The sequence below is a fragment of the Rutilus rutilus genome (genome assembly GCF_951802725.1).
Source record: "Rutilus rutilus genome assembly, chromosome: 8".
Lineage (NCBI taxonomy): Eukaryota > Metazoa > Chordata > Actinopteri > Cypriniformes > Leuciscidae > Rutilus > Rutilus rutilus.
Genome location: NC_140222.1, coordinates 14,669,025 through 14,691,703, shown reverse-complemented (window position 1 = coordinate 14,691,703; position 22,679 = coordinate 14,669,025). Strand labels below are relative to the sequence as shown.

The window sequence follows — 22,679 nt, the reverse complement described above, 5'->3', positions numbered from 1 at the left end:
CCTTAAACTATAACATGGTTAAACATTTCAATATGTAATAAAATTAAGGGAAGATCCAGAGTTCATTACAAGTTAAGCTCAATCAATAATGTTTTTGGTGCATATAGTTGATTACCACAAAAAATAATGACTTGCCACTTTTTTCTTTAACAAAAAAAGAAGAATGGAGGTTACAGTGAGCTTCTTAAAATGGAAGTCAATGGGGTCAATCTGTGAGACTGTAAAGTTATGTTAACTTTGTCACTTGTCATCACAACAACATGAAAAATTATGATATAAACATTTTACAGCTCAAATAATACACTAGTTTTAACATAAGAATTCAATTAGCTTCATATTTCAGCTTTAAAATCCTTTAAAAGAAATTACCTCATTTACTTCCATTGTAAGCACCTCGCTAAAACCTTGATTTTTAGACCTTCCTTTACGAGTCTAAATTATGTTTTAGGTTATAAACCTTAAACCATAAATGCTGTTGATTGAGCTTGTACTGAACATAAAATATTATTGTTATTTTGTAATCATTCATTTTAATTGCTCTTAACCTGAATTATTTGAGTAAGCTCATTCTTACACAACTTAAAATTATCATGATAACACAACTATATTTTACGTAGTAGAAATTTGGCTGGATTTAACCAGCTAATTCAAAAAATGCTACCTAGCTAATTGGTGACACAATGCTTATAGCATTTGCATAGCCCTCATAGCATGATTATACAAATACATAAACTCTTCTAAACTAGCATTAATCTGGCATGAAACATTAAATAACACTTAATTTTAGCATTTACTTTCCCTTTTAAGTGTCATGGCAGAGCATGCTGGCAAATAGTAATCCCAGCCAAGTTTCAGTTAAATTTAAGTTTGTCTAAATTAAAAGAGACAAGTTCATAAAACTCAAAACAATTTAACTTACTCAAAATGTGTCAGTTTTGTGAACTCAAAAGAAAAAGAAAGTTCTAAATACTCATAAAAGCTCATTTGATTGAACTAATATTTGAACTATAATTTAACTAATTAATTTTGAGCGTCAGTGTTACAGTGTGAACATTTCAACAAATGATATCTACTCACCATAGAGAGAAACATTAAATATTTTTGATGACCACTTAACTCTAGTTATCTCTAGTTCATAAACTCCAGTATGTTCAGTTGTGGTGTTTGTGATGGTCAGAGATCCAGTTTGATGATCCAGCTTAAGTCTGTCTCTGAATCTCCCATCAGGACCATCATAAGTGAAGAAAATTCCAGATTTTCTGCTGATTTCAGCTATATTAACACTTTTAGCTCCATATTTCCACAGTATGTCGTCGTCTTCATGTATTTCAGTAAGATCAGAGTTTAGAGTGACAGAATCTCCCTCCATCACTGACACTGAATCACCAAACACACCTGAACAGAAACAGATTTTACAGTTTGTAACCTTTAACAACAGCAGATTCTGCTACACACTTTCAATATTGTTTTATTTTTATATTTGGCTCATTATAACATTGAAAAGATAACTGAATCCAAAGATCTCACAATAATATCTGTGAATATGCTAATAAATCCTCTGACTAATTTGAATAGTATAGCACCATCTTATTATCTCTACAACGGAAATAAATGAAACTGTAAAAATGCATTTATAACTCACCAATCCGACAACACAAACAGCCCAAATGAAGTGTATGAAACATTTTCTTCAGTAGTAGATCTAATAAGACTGGTAATACTGAACCTGAAGTCAAAATGGTTCGGTTTTCTTCAAAAATCTGTTTTGACCTGTGTGTAGACAATTACCTTCCTTGTGCATGCGAATAGACATTTCTTTCATCTGTGTTTAGTTTGCAGGGCAAGAGCTTCTTCCTGTCTTGATGTTATGAACCTCAGTCTGGTTTCCCTCCAGCAGAACAGCTTTACAGTCAACTAAAAAAATATGTTAAAAAAAAAAACTGTCAAATAAGAAATAGGCTACTTCTGTTAGCCAAGGTAGCATTCATTGATTTTAATCAGATTTTTTCATTTAAATTCATTAAGTTACTATTTTTAGCTGTCATTGCTTTAGCTTACAATAAAACCACAGTGTTGCCTTATCATTTAGTAATCATTTTAAATGCATAGTGTTATAATTTGGTACAGATTGTAGAGAGTATAATGGCTAGTTACTTCAATGCTGTAACAGATGTAAAAAATTGCTAGAGACAATTAAAATTGTTTTTCATTTAAAAAGAAATTTACCTTTTGTGTTGAAATTTTTTATTCATTCCAGTGGCTCAAATCATTTGAGCTTCCTATGTGAGAATTACTGGCCCCGTCCAAAAATGGCACACTTCACATGTAATTGCGGTCTTGTAGACTTACTGTGTTGCTGTCGTGTGTCCGTTAAGTAAACAAGACTCTGTCTCATTAGTCATTTAAGGTTTCAGAAGGGTGCACACAAGCGGCTGACTGCTGACTTGTTGTTGTGACAAAAGGGGCTGACGCAAACACTCTTCTGAAACCAAAAATGACATCTGGGACACCACGAGTGACAAAAGGCCCATCCCAAATGGCATCTTATGTGCACTTGCGTTCTTGTGGACTTAACGGACATGCACACGCAATAGCCATTTTAAGTCCACAAGAACGCAAGTGCACATGAGGTGCCATTTGGGACGGGCCCTTTATCCCTCGTGGCTTTCCTCCAAAGTTTGGGTCCTCTGCAGAGCCCATCTCTATCCATCAATACACTGTAAAAAATTTCTAACCTCTCCAAGTCAAAATTTTCTAGTGACTGGTCACATCTAAATTTTTAAATTGGCCCAAGTGCAATTCTTGTTGTAATAGTCTGTTAACATTGGCTCAATGAGAAATAATACGTCAGACTAATTTAAAAATTTAGATGTTATCAGTCACTAGAAATTTTTGACTTGGGGATGTTTTGTTTTTTTTACATTGTATAACAATCGTCAAAGTTTAAATTATTGTTACTATTTTTTTAACAGTTCAAATGTCTGACACATTTATGCAGATAAACTTCATATTTTCAAAGTTTAGATTGTGTTGAAGTTGGTTATTTGAAGTAATGTACTTCAGTGTGTGTGTTGCTGAGGAAATGTAAGATCTTTTAGTTTATATATTATGGTACAGTGATAAAAACGGTCTGTGTGGCATCCAATCATTCACTTAATCCATTCAATCTGGCCATTCAAAAAAAGGCAAAAAGGTCAATACATTTTTTTTTTTTTTTTGTAAACCAAAAAATTAAAGCTGTGCATGTTTTGAACCTATTTAAAAAGGAATAACCTTCTGAGGTTTCTTCCCTAGATATATCTAACCACATAAAATCACATATGCAGTTCAGGATAAAGGATATATGTTTCAGTCCAACAGTTACACAGTTACAAACCTCTAACATTTTACATATAATAGGCTAGTATTATCGCCATTAGTTCCAATTTTATTATAATGAAAAACAGTAGCCTATATTAACCCGGGCACGCATGTGCAGTTCGTAGTTGTTTTTATTTATTTATTTATTTATTTTATTATTCTTTGTTTAACTTATAGACCATAGCGTTTTGTGTCCTTCGGTCCTTAATAAACAAAAATCGATATTCAATGTCCTGGACATGACTAGTAGGGTTGGTCCTGTAGAATACGGAATCGTCCCGTATTTAAGGGTAAAATGATGCGTTCCACTCCCATGACGCGATTTGTCCCATATTGGCCTATACATAGACCCACATATCTGAATAAACAAATAAGGATTTTGCAGTGATAATACTAATATAATAGTGTAACTAGTTGGTTATTAAACAGTCCACGCTTCCGAAGTAGGCTACTGATGTCCATTTTTTATTTATTGATGAGAAACAGTGAAACAGACACAAAAGGAGACAAAACATAATTTTACACACAACACCACTAAGGACACAAACCAAAACATAATATACAAAATATTCACTTTTACCGTGTTCGCCTGGTAACCAGCCGTAGAATAAGTCAGGAGCACTAATGTGTGTATCTGAATTCACGTCTCACCATTCAGTTGACGCTAACACGTCCAGGTGAGATAAATCAGTAAGGGTCAAATGAAGTAATCAATAAATCCAGATTTGTTTTTATCTAGTAACAGCAACAGTATTGGGCAGAAAATTTAAACTTTTTTTTTTTTAAACAGTGGTTTACTGAACAAATTTTGTAAATGAAATTATAACTAAAAGGTTCTAAAGGATAAAAAAAAAAAAAAAAATCTCTGCTAATACTGTAAAGTAACTAGAGAGCCTTTGCACATTACTGTAATATCAAAGGTTAACATCAGAGTCCAAACTATTAGCTTAAATTCAGTTGCTATTTGTTTTTTAGATAATAATAATCAACACTCATAACAAACATGTAAGCTGCACTTAAGGCAGTTTTTGCATTAACTATAATCCAATTATAAAATATGTTTTTACTCAAATTCGTTGTTGAAATACAATCATTTACACACTGGCTGTAATTTTCATGCCAGATTTATTTAAACCTACATTCATTTTTTTATTTTTTTTATTTTTTTATTAGATTAGAGGAAAGCACATTATTTACTTATTTACTTATTCATCTCTAAACGCGACTGGCCCTGGCACGCACTATCACGGAAACGCTAGTTTCGCTTTCTTTTCAACGCGAGTCTCCGCCCACAAAATAGTAGGCTATACGTAATCTGTTTACATTTCGGAGACAACATGTAAAATGAACAGCTTATTTTCTCTCAGAATCTGCTTTCGTTTTTCGGAGAAGTGATGAACCTCTTCATTTTCGTACCACTGTGGGTTTTTCAGCTTGGTAAGTCAAGACTATTTGCTTCTGAACGATAAAAAAAATAAAAAATAAATAAATGGCGAATGTGATTTTTGTACTAGCTCTGATCACAATTGACAGACATTTTTTATTTATTTCTTAATTGTTGTTATTATTGTTAATGTTGTTGTTGTTGTATAGAATTTGGGATGACACTGCTGAAGTGCGGTGAATCATATTTTAGTTTCGATTTAAATGTCCAACTATTATAGCCTATAAAAAATAAACGATTTCCGTTCTGTTCCATTCCAGTACACACACTTAACGTCCAAATCAGGTAAATCATGTAACGAGACTTCGGAACGTGTTTGATATATATATAAAAATGTTATTAAAAGTGTAATTAAATTTATGATGTAATAGCTCATAATCGAGCATAAATTGTTTCAAATTTATATTTTAAAAACTTTGTCTACCCTATAAGGATCGAAATTTGTCTTTGACAAAGGCTCACACAAACACATTAGAAAAAAGTCATATAAAACGTCCTATATTCTGAAGTGATTTATGAACTGTTATTTCTTCAGGTGCATTGGGTGTTTATACCGACAGAGAGTCAGTGTTTGTGATGGAGGGAGATTCAGTCACTCTGAACACTGATGTTAAAACAAACCAACAAGAAAAGATTAAATGGTTTTTCAATAACATTCGCATCGCTCAAATCACTGAATATCTCAATAAGACCTGTACAGATGTTCAGTGTAATGAAGGCACTGAGAGATTCAGAGACAGACTGAAGCTGGATCGTCAGATTGGATCTCTGACCATCACAAACATCACAAACACACACTCTGGAGTGTATAAACTGCAGATCATCGGCAGCAACACCATCAGTGAAATGATCTTTAGTATGACTGTCCATGGTGAGTCATTTAATAAATGTTTAAAGACTAAGGTTATACATGTTTAATCACAATGTGTTTATTATTACATAAGGGACTTTCAGTGTAATGTTTGATTTCAATTTCAGTTTCTTTTCCAGCAGGGACTTGTGTATTCCCCTGTTTTCCCGTGTTTTGTTTTGTTTCTGTTTCATTTGTTCTAATTACCAGTTTGTCATAGACATTCATTGTGACATTCAAATGTGCTTACTTGTAAACACAACCTGAGGTAAACAGGCTTGCAGATTTAAATCCATTTAGAAATGAACAACCAGTCAACGATCTAACCGAAATTAACAGCTGCCTGTCAAACAAAAATGATTACAAACCGAATTAAATTTTTGGCGGTCGACAGAAGCTTTTCACCAACGCAGAGTGTGCATTTTCTTTTCCTTTTCGTTGACAAATTGAACATGATGTGCGTACTTCCATAATCCAAACGCTGTTTTCTCTGCCATCTTGCCGGGAGTTCGAAAAAAAAAAAAAAAAAAACACACACACACACACACACACACACACACACACACACACAGGGTCAGACTCAGGCGCATGCAGGGCACAGACGTATCACAGCCATTGACTTGACGATCACAGCGCTTCGGCTCCGCTGATATACCCGCAGGTGGCAAAAGACCTAAAGCCTACTGTCTGACAAAAAGCAGGCTGCGGACTTCCGGTTATGGCGTGGAGATAAGCGGTAACGTTATCTTGCGTCGCTTCCACTTTCATCTAATTTCATCAATAATCGCTCTTGCATTACTAATAGAAAGTATTTACTGATATTTCATATATCCCTAACAAATATGGCACCTAAATTGTCGAAAAATAAAGGAGGGAAAACGTCTAAATCAGATCGGGATGAAGGGCTCTCCGCCTCCGAAGACCACGAGGAGGTGAAGTTAGCGGGTGTTACACAAAGTTCGGAGGCCGAGTCTTCAGACGCAGAGACATCGAAGGAAAGTAATCCCGCAAACTTGGATAATATTCTCCAAGCAATCATCTCATTAAAGTCCGAGTTTTCTGCTAAATTTGAATCGGTGTTAACCATTTTGACGGACGTTAAGAATCAAATAGGTGACTGCTCCGCTAGACTGACAGAAGCAGAGGAAAGAATATCTCAGACCGAGGACACCGTTAACAAACTGCAATCTACAGCTAAAATGTTGGAAGACAAAATAAAGTCGCTGTCTGCTAAAACAGAAGATCTGGAAAATCGCAGTCGGCGTTCCAACGTACGGCTGGTGGGGTTGCCGGAGAAAGCTGAAGGCAGAGACGCGTGTGGTTTTCTGGAAAATTGGCTTCCTGACGCACTGGGGATGGAACCTCTTCGCATCCCGCTGATTATTGAACGAGCTCACAGAATCGCAAGTGTCAGATCCCAGCAAACATTTGGACGTTTAATGACCGTTGAAAAGACGTCCGTCCGAGACGTCCCGTCATGGTTGAAAAATAGTTCCAAAATGGAAGTTGAACCGACGTCATTTCTGGCCGTGAATTCCACGTCTTTTCTGGCCGTGAATTCCACGTCTCTTCTGCGCGTCCCTGGACGTCTAAATGCGTCGTCATATGTGTTTAAATGTGTTGCTGCATAATTTAAGTGTATATATAAGCCTGCATATAAAATAATCACACACCTATTGTGTAACATCGTGAAAGACAATCAAGTCTTGAGGTTTAGCCTACACATCTTGACAAAGGTTCTAAAAAGGTCCAAAATTGGTCCAGTCAGACCTGAACGTCAATAAAACGTTTTAATCACGTGTACATCAAAAACAATAACACATTATTTGTGGACATAAGCAAAAAAGAAGCATGTTCTGATTAAGCACAACATTTTATTGATATTGAACAGCCAAAATTTCTCTTTATTTTTTTCAATGTTTAACATTTCGTGAGCTTAGAATTTTAAGGTTCTATCTCCACTTTTGGTTGAAATTGAGTTTTTGACAATCTGATCCATTAGGTGTTTATTAATGCCTGTGTGGTGTTATTTTTGTAAAAAAAAAAAAAAATTGTTAGTAGTTATTAATAAAATAAAAGGTTCCATCTCACAAAACATAAACCGAGTTTAAAAACTTTGATGCTTTATAAACTACAATAAACGGAGATAGAACCTTATAATTCTAAGCTCTCGATTTGTTAACCAAACTAAAATACCAATTGCAAAATACTGAATTATTATATAAAGATAGTTCACCCAAAAATGAAAATTATGTAATTTACTCACCAAATTCCAAACCTGTATGAGTTTCTTTCTTCTGCTGAACAATAAAGAAGATATTTTGAAGAATGTTTGTAACCAAGCAAATAGAGCATCCACTGACTACCATTATTGGAGAAAAAATGATTATTAATGGGAAGCGACATCTGCTTGGTTACAAACATTCTTCTAAACATCTTTGTGTTTAGCATAGAAAGGTATACAGGTTTGAAACATGAGGTTGAGTAAATGATGACAATTTTCATTTTTGGGTGAACTATCCCTTAAACACATTGTTTGGCTCATTTTTTGTATCCACCACCCCCAGCTCTTCCTGGAGTGTGTTTCAGGTGTTCTGCCATTGCTGCATCAATTTCAGTGTCTGTAGCATGTGGGCTCCACCTCTTCACAGCATCTAAGGGAAGAGAATATATTTCTTTTTAAAATAAATGAAAATTAAAAATTTGAGGTAAATGACATGCACTTATTTTCAAAATATTTGTATGGTCTTCAGCTAAATTCAAAACAGCATTTGTCCCCTGCCTCTTCAATACCACTGTGGTGCCCTTGAGAAAGACCCTTAAAGGAGAAGTTCACTTTTAAAATGAAAATTCTGTCATCATTTAGTCACCCTCATGTTGTTTCAAAGCTGTATGAATTTCTTTCTTCTGCTGAACAGAAAGGAAGATATTTAGAAGAATGTCAGTAACCAGACAGTTTTTGGGTCCCATTGACTTCCATAGTAGGAAAAAAATATACTATGGAAATCATTGGGACCCAAAAACTGTCCGGTTACTGATATTCTTCTAAATATCTTCCTTTCTGTTCAGCAGAAGAAAGAAATTCTTACAGCTTTGAAACAACATGAGGGTGACTAAATGATGACAGAATTTTCATTTTAAAAGTGAACTTCTCCTTTAACTAGGTGTGTAACAGTGAGAAAGTGAACAGGACATTTCTGATAAAGACAGGTGGGCTGTGATGTCCCCTGAATAGACATGTTTAGCAATTCTAAAATTACAAAAATTTTAAAGCAGTTACTGAAAATATACATGTTCAAATCCAGCTAAACATTTCATTCTACTTCAGATAATTTACTTTCTGAAAGAAACTCTCAAAAGGCTACATTAATAATTTACAGTAATAACTTTGACTGTATCATTAAACATACTTTATACTATGGTATACCGTTGTATAAGTTCAAAGCAACTTTTAGCCTACTAGCTAATTTTAGCCAAACTCAGTTAGCCAATTTCAGTTGACAATGTGGGCATCATTTCTTTCGGTTCATTCATGTCAAACAAGTAAAACTCTAGCACGTGAATCTAATAATACAAAATGTACGTACCCAACAGTAGATTTTTAATAATATGGGCCTCAATTCCTCCTCTCTTCGTGGTTGTTCAAACTTCAGTGTTCCGGAGTGAAGTCTATGGGGAAAACGCGTTAACATCTCGTGAGATAATCTAACCTATCGCGGGATTTGGTAATGTCGGGAGATCTTTTGTTACATCTTGGCAGCACAGTTTTGGCAATTACATCCAACTCAGACATAAATGGTGACCAGATATGTTTCTGTTTTACATGCATACATTCCATAAAAAAAAGCAAAAAAAAAAAACACAACATTACCGAAAAGGTAAGGTAGGCTAAGGTTGAAATAATGACTAAAATGCAGAGGCTTTGCATTAACTTAACCACACTGGGAACTGTGTGATTATAATTTATTTAAACAAGATAAAGTAAATATATTTACTTTGTATACAATTCGTGTATTTCATAAAGATAATTCCTGGGGTTTTTTTTTCTGTCTTGCTTGACTAGATGTGTAAAGGACGTCAGTGGACGTGTAGCCTATTCACAGCCTTGACGTGTAAAGGACGTCAGTGGACGTCTTCACAACCTCTTAAAAACTACTTGGGCAATTAAATGAATTTTTGCAGTATTAACCATGCAAGGATTAAGCACAGCTTTTGCATATTTCACAAGGATTCCATGATGGAGGGTCATGATGGACTATAAATGCACGTGTAAAAGACGTCGCCAGGTGACGTCCTCTCACCCGATACTATAGACGTGTAAAGGACGTCAGTGGACGTATTCACACAACTTATTAAAACTTTAATTTAATAAAAAATTTAATTAATTATTGCAGTATTAACCACACAAGGATTAAGCACAGCTTTATCACAATTGATTTCATAGAGGGTCATGATGGACTATAAATGCACGTGTAAAAGACGTCGCCATGGTGACGTCCTCTCTCACCCGAAACACAACATGGTATATATTGAACTACACGTAGCTAAAAGTCAAAATAACAATTATACATGCAACCTCAGATAACTGTAGACATGCACACATGTATCTGAATGCATTTTTAGGAAATGTTCTGTGTTACATATTTTTACCGATTTATGCCGTCATACCGCGACTATTTTTGGCCAGGGACACGACGTTGCCGTCGGACCAATGTTTGCTGGGATCAGACGACAAAGCACCGCCGAGGGCACTAATAATGAAGTTCCTCAATTACAAAGACAAAGTCCGGGTATTGAATGCGGCCAGAGAAAAAAAAGAGGTTCTGTACAAAGGCAAGCGAGTGATGCTCTTCCCTGATTTTTCAGCCGAGGTCAGCAAGAAACGCCAGCGCTACAACGAGGTCAAGAAAAAGCTTAGAGCAAAAGGTTTGGATTACAGATTCTTCTTCCCCTCACGGCTACAGGTGTCTTTTAATGGAACATTTTATACTTTTGAGAACCCTGGAGAAGTTGAAACCTTTTTGGTCAATCCACCAGAGTAGAATCCAATAGAAATAGGGTGAGTCACTGATGCAATGAACTGGATTAAAAATATAATGCCAGAGACTTTAGACTTTGATAATGCCCACTTTATACACTTGTTTTGATCATTTTTATTATTATTATTAGTCAATCATTCATTCATTTATTTATTTAATTGTTGCATGGGCATGCGTCTAAAGAGTGCAAACGCAATCAGTTGAACAATGTTCACCTGTGTGGGGAAATTTATATTTTGCCCCCCCACCCTTTTTTTTTTTTTTTTTTTTTACTGATATTTTTTCGCATAACCTATCAGTGTAAACAGTTTGCTACATACTAAGAGCTAAGTACGGAAGTGATGGCGCGAGTTGACATAAGGAGAACGGTTCCTCAGGGAGAGAGTCGGTGGACCCGTGTTGTTTCTAGTGAAGTTAAATTCAGGGATAAAGGGTGGTCGAAAAGACCTGGGAAGTTTGTTTATTTAGTTTAATTTGTGTTTTTTTTTTTTTGTTGTTTTTTTTATTTATTATTATGTCTAATTGTTCAACTAGGGGCTGCTTTTTATTTTTGGTCTATAATTTCACGAATATGTTCATTTTGGTGTATTTTGGAGACATTCAAGTGTTAAATAGAGAAAAAGGTTGCATTGCATATAATTAATAACAATGTCTAGAGAAGTAAAGCTTAAAATTACATCCTGGAACTGTAGGGGACTTAACAGTATTACAAAACTCAAGCAGGTCATGCTCCGACTCAAACAATTGCAGTGCAAGATTGTGTTCCTTCAAGAAACACATCTAAGATCTGAAGATATAATAAGGGTTAGAAGGAGATGGCCTGGACAAGTTTTTTCTGCATCTTATAGTAGCCAAGCACGAGGGGTAATTATCTTGATTCATAAATCTATACCATTTCAGATGTCTGAGGTAAAATACGATACTGTGGGGAGGTATGTCATTATAAAGGGAACCCTTCTGTCAGAAACACTAAACTTAATTAATGTATACGGTCCCAATACAGATAATGCTGCATTCTTTACTAACCTATTCTTAACTATTTCCTCACTTCAGGGTCACTATATAATGGGAGGTGACTTTAATTGCACCCTAGATCCGGGTAAAGATCGATCTTCTGGATTCGATCGGTCACACAATCAAACAAGAAAAGTACTAAAATCTTTTATAAATGACTTAAATTTAATTGATATATGGAGAAACCAAAAACCCACAGATATCCAATTCTCATGTTACTCAAGTACGCACAAGACTCACTCAAGAATTGACTATTTTCTTATATCAGCACCTCTCCTGTCAAAAATTCAGGACTGTTGGTATGATAGTATGGTACTATCAGATCATGCTTCCATATCTCTGATATACATGGATGCCAATTTAAGAAGTGACCCACCAAACTGGAGATTACATCCAAAGTGGCTAGGAAATTCAAAGTTTATTGAATATATGGAACAACAGATTGACCTATATTTCGATATGAATACTTCAGAAACATCAGCTAGTACAAGGTGGGAAGCATTTAAAGCCTTTATTAGAGGTCAGATAATTAGTTACACTAAAACAAAATCAAAATTATGTAATCAAAAGTTAAATCTTCTGGATTCTAAATTGAAAGACTTAGAAAAAAGACAATTTCAAAATCAAATTAATGATACAAAAATTGATCAGGAAATTTTATTTCTTAGAGCCCAGTATGAAGAGATGTCCGCCTCTAGAGTGGCAAGCAGTATGATGAAACTGAAACAAAGCTATTATGATCAAGGAGAAAAGCCAGGGAAACTTTTAGCATGGAGAATCAAACAGTTGCAGTCCGAAAGTGCTATTAATTCTATTCAGGATGAGGGGGGAGATATTACGACGGATCCTGTTAAAATAAATAATGCGTTTAAAGATTTTTTTAGCTCTTTATACAGCTCAGAATATACAGAAGATAGGAAACAACAAGAAACTTTTTTAAATGAGATTAAAATTCCTAAGATTTCTAATGAGGTAAAATACAATCTTGAAGCAGATTTATCAGAAGAAGAAGTTTTAAGTGCTATTGAGAATCTGAGAGGTGGTCGAACTCCTGGACCGGACGGAATTCCTATAGATTTTTATAAGAAGTTTAAGGAAAAATTAGCCTCTCCTATCTTAAATATGATTAAAGAGTCATATCAACAAGGTGTACTCCCACCATCTTTAAGAGGTGCACTGATTATACTCCTTCTTAAACCCAACAAATTAAAAACAAAGTGTGAATCCTATCGTCCAATTTCATTACTAAACTCTGATACAAAGATACTTAGTAAGATATTGGCAAAAAGACTAGAAAATGTCTTACCAAATATAGTGGACCGCGATCAGAATGGATTTGTGAAAGGCCGTCAGGGATTTCACAATGTACGGATGTTGTTTCATATTTTACATCATAAAAAGGGTTCTCCAGATACAGCAATTTTATCTTTAGACGCAGAGAAGGCCTTTGATAGGGTGGAGTGGCCTTTCCTCTGGGAGGTTCTACAAAGGTTTGGTTTTGGGGAAGTTTTTTGCTCATGGATTAAGTTATTGTATACACACCCTACAGCAGAGGTTCTGACCAATGGAATAATTTCAAGGCCTTTCAAAGTAAATAGAGGTACCCGGCAGGGATGTCCTCTGTCACCACTTTTGTTTCTCTTGGTAATTGAACCATTTGCTATTGCAGTACGGGATGAAAGCAACATTAGTGGAATTAGGATCGGCTCAATAACACACTGCATATCCCTATATGCAGATGATGTTTTATTATTTCTTACAGAGCTCAGCCAATCTATTCCAGCTTTACTCAGTCTCATAAAAAGGTTTGGGAAATTTTCTGGCTATAAGATAAATCAGTCTAAATCCTCTATTTTATTTCTTAATCAAGAGGAAAAGTCAAAATTATCATACTTAACTTCCAGTCTTAACGTTACAGATTCATTTACATACTTAGGACTCCAGATTGTGGCAGATATAGAAAAAATAACCTCACTGAACTTCAATGCCCTAACAAATTCAATTACTAAGTCTGTAGATAGATGGTCAGGTTTACCAATCTCATTAATCGGTCGCATTAATATATTAAAGATGAATACACTACCCAAAATAATTTATTATTTCCAAAATATCCCTTTGCCCCCCACTACCTCATTTTTCACCACTCTACGAAGAATGTTTATCCAGTTTATTTGGAATAATAAACACCCAAGAGTCCGGACATCTTTGCTTTACCTACCATACGATAGGGGAGGATTGAAACTCCCAAATATTCAAGCATACTATTGGGCATCCCAGTTAAGAGCGATAATGTTTCATTTTTCAGCAAGTGCTCCTCCTAAATGGCTAGAAATAGAAAATTTATTTGTGAAATCGAAGATTCCTTTTAACTTGTATCTTTATTCAGCCAATATAAAAGTATTACAGAAAAATTTGAGTGGAATATCATTTAATCCAATAGTACTGAACATGATTAATGTCTGGGGGAAAGTACGAATTCATCTAAAGGAAAAAGAGTCTCTATCTGTATTTAGCCCAATATGGGGGAATGATAATTTTGTACCTGGTCGAAAGGATTTAGGCTTTCGACTCTGGGCTCAGAATGGTCTGTGGACAGTTAAAGATTTATACAAAGATGGCGTTCTAATGTCATTTACTGATATTACTGATAAGTTCCAAATCCCTAAAAAACATTATTATAAATATTTGCAAATTAGGAATTTTATACGTACTGCCCGGGGACAAGGACTCGATGAGCCAGAGCTAACTAATCTGGAGAGATGTGTGTCTAAACCAAGCCTTGGTGGAGGACACATATCTTGTTTATACAGCATGTTATTGCTAGGTTCTCAGGAGTCATCTTCATCCAGATTAGCCATGTGGGAACAAGACCTTGGATTGAAGATAGATAAGGAAAAATGGGAGCAAACATGTGCAAAAGCTCAAACACAGACAGTTAACAGCATTAAAACTGTTACAGTACAATTGGCTTATGCGTACTTATATAACTCCGGAAAAACTAAACAAAATTTATAGCAACATACCAGATACTTGTTATAAATGTAACAGTGCAAAAGGCACATTAATTCATTGTATGTGGGAATGTGATAAAATAAAAGAGTTTTGGATAGAAATTAATAATATGATATGGCATATAGTCTCTGTGAGATTGCCACTGGATCCTGGGCTTTTCATTATTGGTATTCATCCAGATAACTGGAAAATTAAAAAGGACACTCAAGTATTGGTAGACATGTGTATTCTACATGCCAAACGGCTCATCGCCATTTATTGGAAAAAGATAGAAAGGCCTACTATAACTCGATGGTTAAGAGAAATATCTTCATGCATTGCAGTGGAAAAGATAACATATATTCTTAAGGGTAAAGAAGACCAATTTAAGAGGATTTGGAGTCCCTTTTTATTATTTATTGAGCAAGGGGATATGAACAATATAATAGAGGAGGAACAAAATGCTTGATTAGGTATTACATTCATTCGAAAATATATTTTAATTAGCACTAACCCTATTTTATTTTATTTTATTTCTCTTATCTGTGGCTATTACTGATTGCAGTGTATTGTTAACTCTGACTTCCAAAGTACATACTTTATTATCCAATGTTGGTTTGTGCTATTGCACTTTTCATGTAATATGAGCCCCGGTGTGTTTTTTTTGTGTTTTTTTTTGTGTTTTTTTTTTTTTTGTACATTATATGTGATGTTACAGACATGTGATGTACATTGTTGTGTAAGTGTTTAAGAAAATGCAATAAAAACAGTATTACGCAAAAAAAAAGCAGGCTGCAGTCGGGATTTTCCTTTCCTTAAAATAACGGATTACTTTTTTAAAAAAATAACGAAGTTACTGATTACTTAACGCAAGAAACTAACGCGTTAAGTTACACATTTCACGAAAAAGGTAATTAGAGTACTCTAACGCGTTACTTTGTAGCCTAGGCTACTGTAACGCGTTACCCACAACACTGCCTATACCCCATATAGTGCAATATGTGACAATAAATAATAATTGTGTGAACAAGTGACCGATTTTAGCTACAGCTTGTAGTGAAGGGGACGGGACGCTTCAGATTCTAGAGAGCATTTGATTGGACAGAAAATCTGAGCAGAGTGGTGATGTCATCAAAATCATTGAGTTACTGTATATCTTCTAAATGTGAATTTTGTCATTGTTTTGGAGCACACTAGCTTATAGATAACAGTACAGCTAACATATTCATACTAAAAGCAAAAAAAAAAAAAAAAAAATCAATTTTGATTTCATGGGGACTTATGTTTTAAGTAAACGTAAAAACTGGAGAAAGAAACCGGATATGGAACAGTATAATGGATTTTTGCGGGAAGTCTTAAAGTGACAGCAGTCAAATTATGCTGTCAAATTATGAGATAATATGAAAGCTACACTGTGTAGGATTTTCTTCCATCTAGCGGTGAAATTGTTTATGACTACCAACTGAATATTACTTTCCAGCCCCTCCCATTCCGAGGGCGTTTTAACACCTACGGCGGCCGTATTATTTCTAATCTGCCGGCAGTCTCGAGTAATCTCACCCTCGCATTCATCACAGTGTCACTGAGTGTAAAAACACGAAAGGCGAAGCTTGAATTTCCAGGTATGTCCCTCTTTGGCTAATGTATTTTCAAGATGGAGGCGCAAAATGGCTGCCGCCATTCAAGCGACTTGCTCGTATGTATTCTAAATGGCAGATTCTACGCTTACAAGAATACTTGATTAGTTGGTATAAGTAATTACACATTAATGAGCACATATCATTTTGAAAGAACAAAGTGTTTTTTGCTAAGAATCAACTTAACAAATTACACAGTGTAGCTTTAAAAAATCTATATTGCAGTTTTCCTCCTTGGTATTGATGTCAGAATTGTGGCCAGTGAAAATTTTGAGTGGCTAGTAACTAGACAGAGTGGCTGGTGAGAAAAAAAGTTGATGTTAAGCCCTGGTGACAATAAGTGCCTATCAGGATTACTGATTTTACAACTAAACATTGGATTTTCAAAAGCATGCGAAGTATGTAATGTTTACAGCATAGACTCTTTAAAATACGTCCAAGAGTTTAACACACCGGTCTGTTGTAGTCACGACCCTAAACATGATGCTGAACAAAACCAACTGTGATTGGTTGTCTTTACTTGTCAGTCAGACAGCCTCTGGGCGGTCCTTGGCCAATGAAAGCTGAAACCAGACCTTCTGCTGTCGGTCTATTGTTAGTTTAGCATTTGTGCGTCAATAATTCATTTTTTAAACAGCATAGCTGAAATTCCCTCATTACACTAAATTAATATCTCATTCCCATTTAGTTTTATACTTATTTTCTTCCAGATCCTGCAGTGCTTTCTTGTTTCATGTTGTTGCTGTTTTTTTACAGCTGATATTCATTTGTGTTTCTGATTTTTCTGGTGCAGAGACAGATAAAACAAAGACAAATTCAGTGAAGGAGGGACAATCTTTTACTTTTGATCCTGGTGTAATAAAAAAACCAAATGATTTGATGACGTGGAATTTTCATGGCATTCTCATTGCTGAAATCACTGGAGATCCCAATAAAACCTGTACAGATGTTCAGTGTAAAGAGAGATTCAGAGACAGACTGAAGCTGGATCATCAGACTGGATCTCTGACCATCACAGACATCACAAACACAGAAACTGGAGAATATAAACTAGAGATCAACAACAGCAGATTCAGCATCATTAGGAGCTTCAGTGTTTCTGTCACTGGTGAGTCTCATTTAAACATTCAGTGAATTTTCCTTTAAGAAATGTTAAAATACAGTTATTTACTTTGAAATCATCAACAGCAGCAGCATCCGCCGGCGCCGCATTATCAGCAAAAAGAGCTTCAATGTTCCTGTCATTGGTGAGTATAATTCAGTCATTCAGTTCATTTTCTCTCGAGCATGTAATTCACTGTATTAGTTTTCATTGTGGCTTGTCTAAAACAGAACCTAATGCATAAGATCAATTAGTTTTTCCACGAGCACTGTTTTTAGGCGATAAAAACACAAGATGGCGCCATTTATCAGTCTATATCATAAAGCTGATGAAGGTGGAAATATCAGTCAAAAATAGCCTATACCTGAAAAATCAACTGTCTATCTCTAGTAATGAATGACTTTTTTCCATTTACAGATTGGATTGTGTCTTTAGAGGAGCATGTGTTGGTGTTCTGCTGGTGGTTGTAGGTGTAACTGGTGAGAATTCCTGACTCAGACACTGCTTTCAAACTTATTGCATCATTGTAGGACAACAAAGGACAGCGTTATTCAGTTTATCAGATTCATTAGACTGTAGAGTCTTTGAGTGTGTGTAACTGAAACATCAATCCTGTTCATTTCTTTTAAGTTCTGTGAATCTGTTTTCTTCTTACAGGAGAGTGGCATTAAAAACCTGCCTGTACAAAGGATGTTCTTTCACTAAATAATCAAACAACTGGCCTTTAATTGCACAGAGGAACATACAGTATCATTTACAGTATAATATATTAATAATAGTAATTTTCATTGTGAAAGACTGTAAAAATGCAACAAGAAAACCCTGTTAATTGGTTAGTTCCATTAATAGAGCTTATAGCTTACGGTATATTTCATGTAATTTTATAGTCAAATGTTACCATTTTGGAAGTAGAAATGCTCAAATCATCTTATAATTTACATGAAAAGCCATGAAGTGATGTTCACTGAATTCCCTGCATGACACCTCACATTTAATGGTTTTTCAGTTAAATAATTGTTTATTTTTATGATGATTTACTTATTTTAAATGATTAATGTAGCCTATACATTATGGGTTTATGGTACAGCTTGTGTTGTTAAATGAATGGTTATAGCCTTATTTATTGTTTTGTGTTATGACATTTTTTTTGTGTTCTTAAGTATGACACTGTGTGCACTTTACATATATAAGTATTTACCTCACCGTGTGCAAAACTGCTTTTGATGAACTATGATTAATCATGTTGCACCCGTGTTACTTGTCAGTATATTAGTATCAGTATATTTGTCAGATTGTTATATGTCAGTATATTTTAAATGTAAAACAGATGCTATATAACAGCATATATAACGCCAGTATCTTGTATGTAGTATCACCCATGACAGGAATGTGTCGTCTTTCCTCAAAAGTGTTATGCACTTGTATATTCTATAATCAGTTATATTGTAATGTAACATCACTGAATACTTTTTGAACCTCCATTATTGGTGTATTAAGATTTGGTCAAATTGTGTGCTCACACACTTTCCCAAACGGCAAAGCATGTGTTTACTTACCTGTCGATTCACACTGAGCTACTATCGGACTACCTACAGTACTTGAGACACTTACCAGTTAGGATCCCGTCTTTGATTATCTTCAGCCATCTTCTGTCTCCACAAGGATAAGACCTTTTATTCTCCGCTAAGTGCTCTTCTGTCTGTGTTTGCTGCTATTTAATGAACTCAGTCACACTTGTTTCCTGAACTTGCCTGACAATAAACACCCTTTGTGGAAGTTACCTTTGTGCTGTATTCTTCTATTTGCTGACAGGTTGAAAGCTAAAACTTGACATAAACGGTAAACTTGTCAAATCTGATTGGTTTAATAAAATGCTGTTCCAGGATCAGCAAAGATGCTGATCCAGGAACATGGTCAGTACTTTTCTGTGTTGACGCATTGAAAGCCAAACCAAAGTTTCAAAAACTAAATAGGCAACAAAAGTGACGCGAGTAAGCATATGTACTTGCACACATATTACATTTTAGTTTTCACTTACAAAAAATACATGACATTTGCACATTCATACAGTAAGGTTTCAAATTAAATCACAGTTTGATTTGAGAGAATGCATTATCTGTCAGAGATCATGATGGATGGAAACACTATTGCATGGCAGTAAGTAAACTGAGTTTCACATTAGCAGAAATGGAAAAAGCCCTTCAACACTGTTGTCACACCTCTGTCATCCCCTCTCAAATGCACATCAACCACAAAAGTTCAATAATAGGCCGGCACTCTTATGCACATACTGTTTGTTTAAGCAACAGATCAAACCACATGTCTATATTGAAGGGAACCAGACCACAACAGGTTTTTACTTAAGACTCTCAAACTGAGCTGGTTTTTACATAATATCACGTAGCCTATGTTCATTTTTAGATTTTATTTTCAACAATCCCAAAACTTGTCCAATGCTTATGAAGATCAGAGTTCACATACTAAATCCAAATGCCAAATGAGTTTCATCATCTTATGCAGACAACCGCATACTCTGTGTGATTCTCCTCTCTAGCAGTCTGTAAAAGAACATCACAAGATACAAAAATAGAATGACATTTTCTAATTAAAAAGTAATTTAATTAAATATAAATTATTATTATTTTGTTAAATGCATAGTTCAGATTCAGATGCATTAACAGTAGCAGAAGTGAGATTTACAAAGCTAAAATGAACACTGTGCCAATATATTGTATATATTGCACCAATGAAATTGCCAATTATACTATGCAGTTTGATTGGACAGACAAACTACTGATATCAACAACATCCTCTTCCATTTTAAAAATCTATTTATTTCCCTAATGCTATGCAAACTGTATTATTTGCATCCAAATCAGAACAGACTTACCACTTGAGAACCACTGATCTACTGAACCCATCAGAGCAGAAGACTAAAAACTCCAGTGTCTTTGTTAATATGTATATTGTGTGTGTGTCAGATCATACAAAGCACAAAAAAAAACATTGCAATAAAAATTAACTCACCCGTTTCTGTGCATTTCGTTTGTAGAATGTTGGATTAGCATAAGTGATCTCTTCATTATCTCTATTCGGAACTCTTTCATCGTCAACAACTATAACAAAATAAAAATTTCCATCAAAAACAAAACATCTTATAAGTCTTATAAGCAGTAGTTAACACTTGCCTTCTCGATCAGTTTTCTTGCAGATCCAGAAGATCCCGACTGCAGCAACAATCATCAGAGATCCAGCAGAGATCAACACTATCAGATACACTGAGACTGGAGGAACTGAAGGAGAGAGTGTGTCTGGTGCTGTAATGATAAAGAAAGAAGTGAACGCATCAGTCTGATCTACAACAGAAGACAGAGATCAGGTCAGTAAACACACACATATATCATCAGTGCTGTGGTACCTGCACATGTGTGACAGAGTGTGTTGATGTCCAGATGTGTGGTCTGGTTGCTGATGGGATTGTTCAGCACACAGCTGTAGGTGTTTTTATCCTGATATTCCACCTCCAGAGGTAGAGAGAGACTGATGCTGAGATCACACACACTGATGCTGGACAATACACTGATTCCTGCGTACCAGGAGAGAGTCGCATCACTCACATTCAACACTGATGAACACACCAATGAACAATTTGATGATGATGATGATGATGATGATGATGATGAAGAACATAGTGAAGAGTTACTGATGATGACAGGAACAGGCAGACGAGCTGGAAAACATGAGGGAATAAAATGGAATCTGGATGAACTTAATATAAAAAATGCTTGGTATAATGTGCTGAGTGAATGTTTAGTATAATAACAGTTAGTGTGTTTATCATCTCACACACTGAGATCTTACATATATTTACAATCTTAATAGTTCAAGTAAAATAAAAAACGAGAATATGTGAACATTTGGACAAATGATCTCTACTCACCATAGACTGAAACATTAAATAATTTTGATGACGATTTTACTCCACTTATATCTAGTTCATAAACTCCAGTATGTTCAGTTGTGGTGTTTGTGATGGTCAGAGATCCAGTTTGATCGTCCAGCTTCAGTCTGTCTCTGAATCTCCCATCAGGAACATCATCATATGTGCAGGAAATTACTCTACTTGTTTTAGCTAAGACAGACTTTTCATGTCTAAATGTCCACCATATATCTTCATCTTCACGTATTTCAGTAAGATCAGTGTTTAGAGTAACAGAATCTCCCTCCATCACTGACACTGAATCACCAAACACACCTGGAGAACAAAACAAGTTTTCATTCTTGTTGGTTTTGAAACCCTGAAATCAGTTTTTTTAAATTTAAATGTGAAATGAAGAACAGCAGACACACAAAAGGTTAAACAGGAACAGACAGATGAGCATGATCTATACACTATCTCCTGTAGAGCAAAATAAACTTGTATTGAAATTTGTAAAACAAGTTTCACTCTGCTAATTACTTTCAATCAGTTCATAGTTGTGTGTGTGGGACATTAAAACAGACTATAAAGTAAATCTCAGTAAATCTGGGAAGAAAAGCAAATGCAAATCCCTAATTTGAACAACAGCAGTTTATAATGTTCAGAAAAAAAAATATTAAGCTGTAAAAATGTTTTTATAACTTACCAAGACAACTCCTGCACAAACAGAACAAAATAAGCACATGAAACATTTTCTTCAGTAGTTCAGTGTCTGATGTAATAAGACTATATCCGCTGGAAACAGTCAAGCTGGTGTGAATCCTCCCACGACACTGTTTAACCCTTCTAATGCACACACACATGCACTGCATATTTATATATTATTACATATAATAAAAAAAAAAATGTGTGCTCTTATTAAGACTTTACATGTTCTTATTAGCAAAAACATGATTTTTTTTTATCACTTAACACTGATAAATATAATGGTAGTTGTCTGACTGTGCTGAGTATGTGAAAGTATAGAGTGTAATATTGTGTAAATCTTCCTAAATATCATGTTAAAATAAAGATTATGGACTAAATGTTCCACAATCATTTAGTTGTAGTGAATGATAAAACAGGTTAAATCATCTCCCATCTCTCATTGCTGGTCTGAGGTGAGACACTAACAGCTCGATGTCTGAGTCAAACTGAAACCTGTGGTCTGATTTCCTCAGAAACATGGTGTGATCTGCTGGATGGACAGACATCTTGTGCAAAAGGCTTTTAGTGCATGTGTGATTACTCTGTAGTTTTTCCCTCTGCTATTATGAACCTCAC

The 22,679-nt window shown here is 35.2% G+C and overlaps 2 protein-coding genes and 1 long non-coding RNA gene across 4 annotated transcripts; 1 reads left to right on the top strand and 2 right to left on the bottom strand.

The window, feature by feature from the left end:
- Positions 1–4,668: 4,668 nt before the first annotated feature.
- LOC311295179 (uncharacterized protein) lies at positions 4,669–19,217 on the top strand. The gene is made up of 6 exons (XM_084416420.1): positions 4,669–4,797; positions 5,340–5,675; positions 17,129–17,443; positions 17,524–17,582; positions 17,855–17,916; positions 18,095–19,217. Exons 1-5 carry the CDS (start codon positions 4,755–4,757, stop codon positions 17,870–17,872), a joined length of 771 nt encoding a protein of 256 aa, XP_084272546.1. The 5' UTR covers positions 4,669–4,754; the 3' UTR covers positions 17,873–17,916; positions 18,095–19,217.
- LOC311295198 lies at positions 7,509–9,455 on the bottom strand. Its single transcript, XR_014628237.1, has 2 exons — positions 9,242–9,455; positions 7,509–8,308 (listed from the first exon to the last, which is right to left on the bottom strand). It is a non-coding gene; the product is annotated as an uncharacterized lncRNA (long non-coding RNA).
- Positions 19,218–19,439: 222 nt separating the features above from the next.
- On the bottom strand, positions 19,440–22,132 carry LOC311295163 (SLAM family member 9-like). 2 transcript variants are annotated; one of them, XM_084416396.1, is made up of 6 exons: positions 22,063–22,132; positions 21,378–21,692; positions 20,856–21,167; positions 20,626–20,754; positions 20,465–20,553; positions 19,440–19,995 (listed from the first exon to the last, which is right to left on the bottom strand). In XM_084416396.1, exons 1-6 carry the CDS (start codon positions 22,106–22,108, stop codon positions 19,945–19,947), a joined length of 942 nt encoding a protein of 313 aa, XP_084272522.1. In that variant the 5' UTR covers positions 22,109–22,132; the 3' UTR covers positions 19,440–19,944. The 2 variants fall into 2 exon arrangements, with proteins under 2 accessions (XP_084272522.1, XP_084272523.1); XM_084416397.1 differs by having other exon boundaries at positions 20,465–20,537; positions 22,063–22,129.
- Between the last annotated feature and the right edge of the window lie 547 nt (positions 22,133–22,679).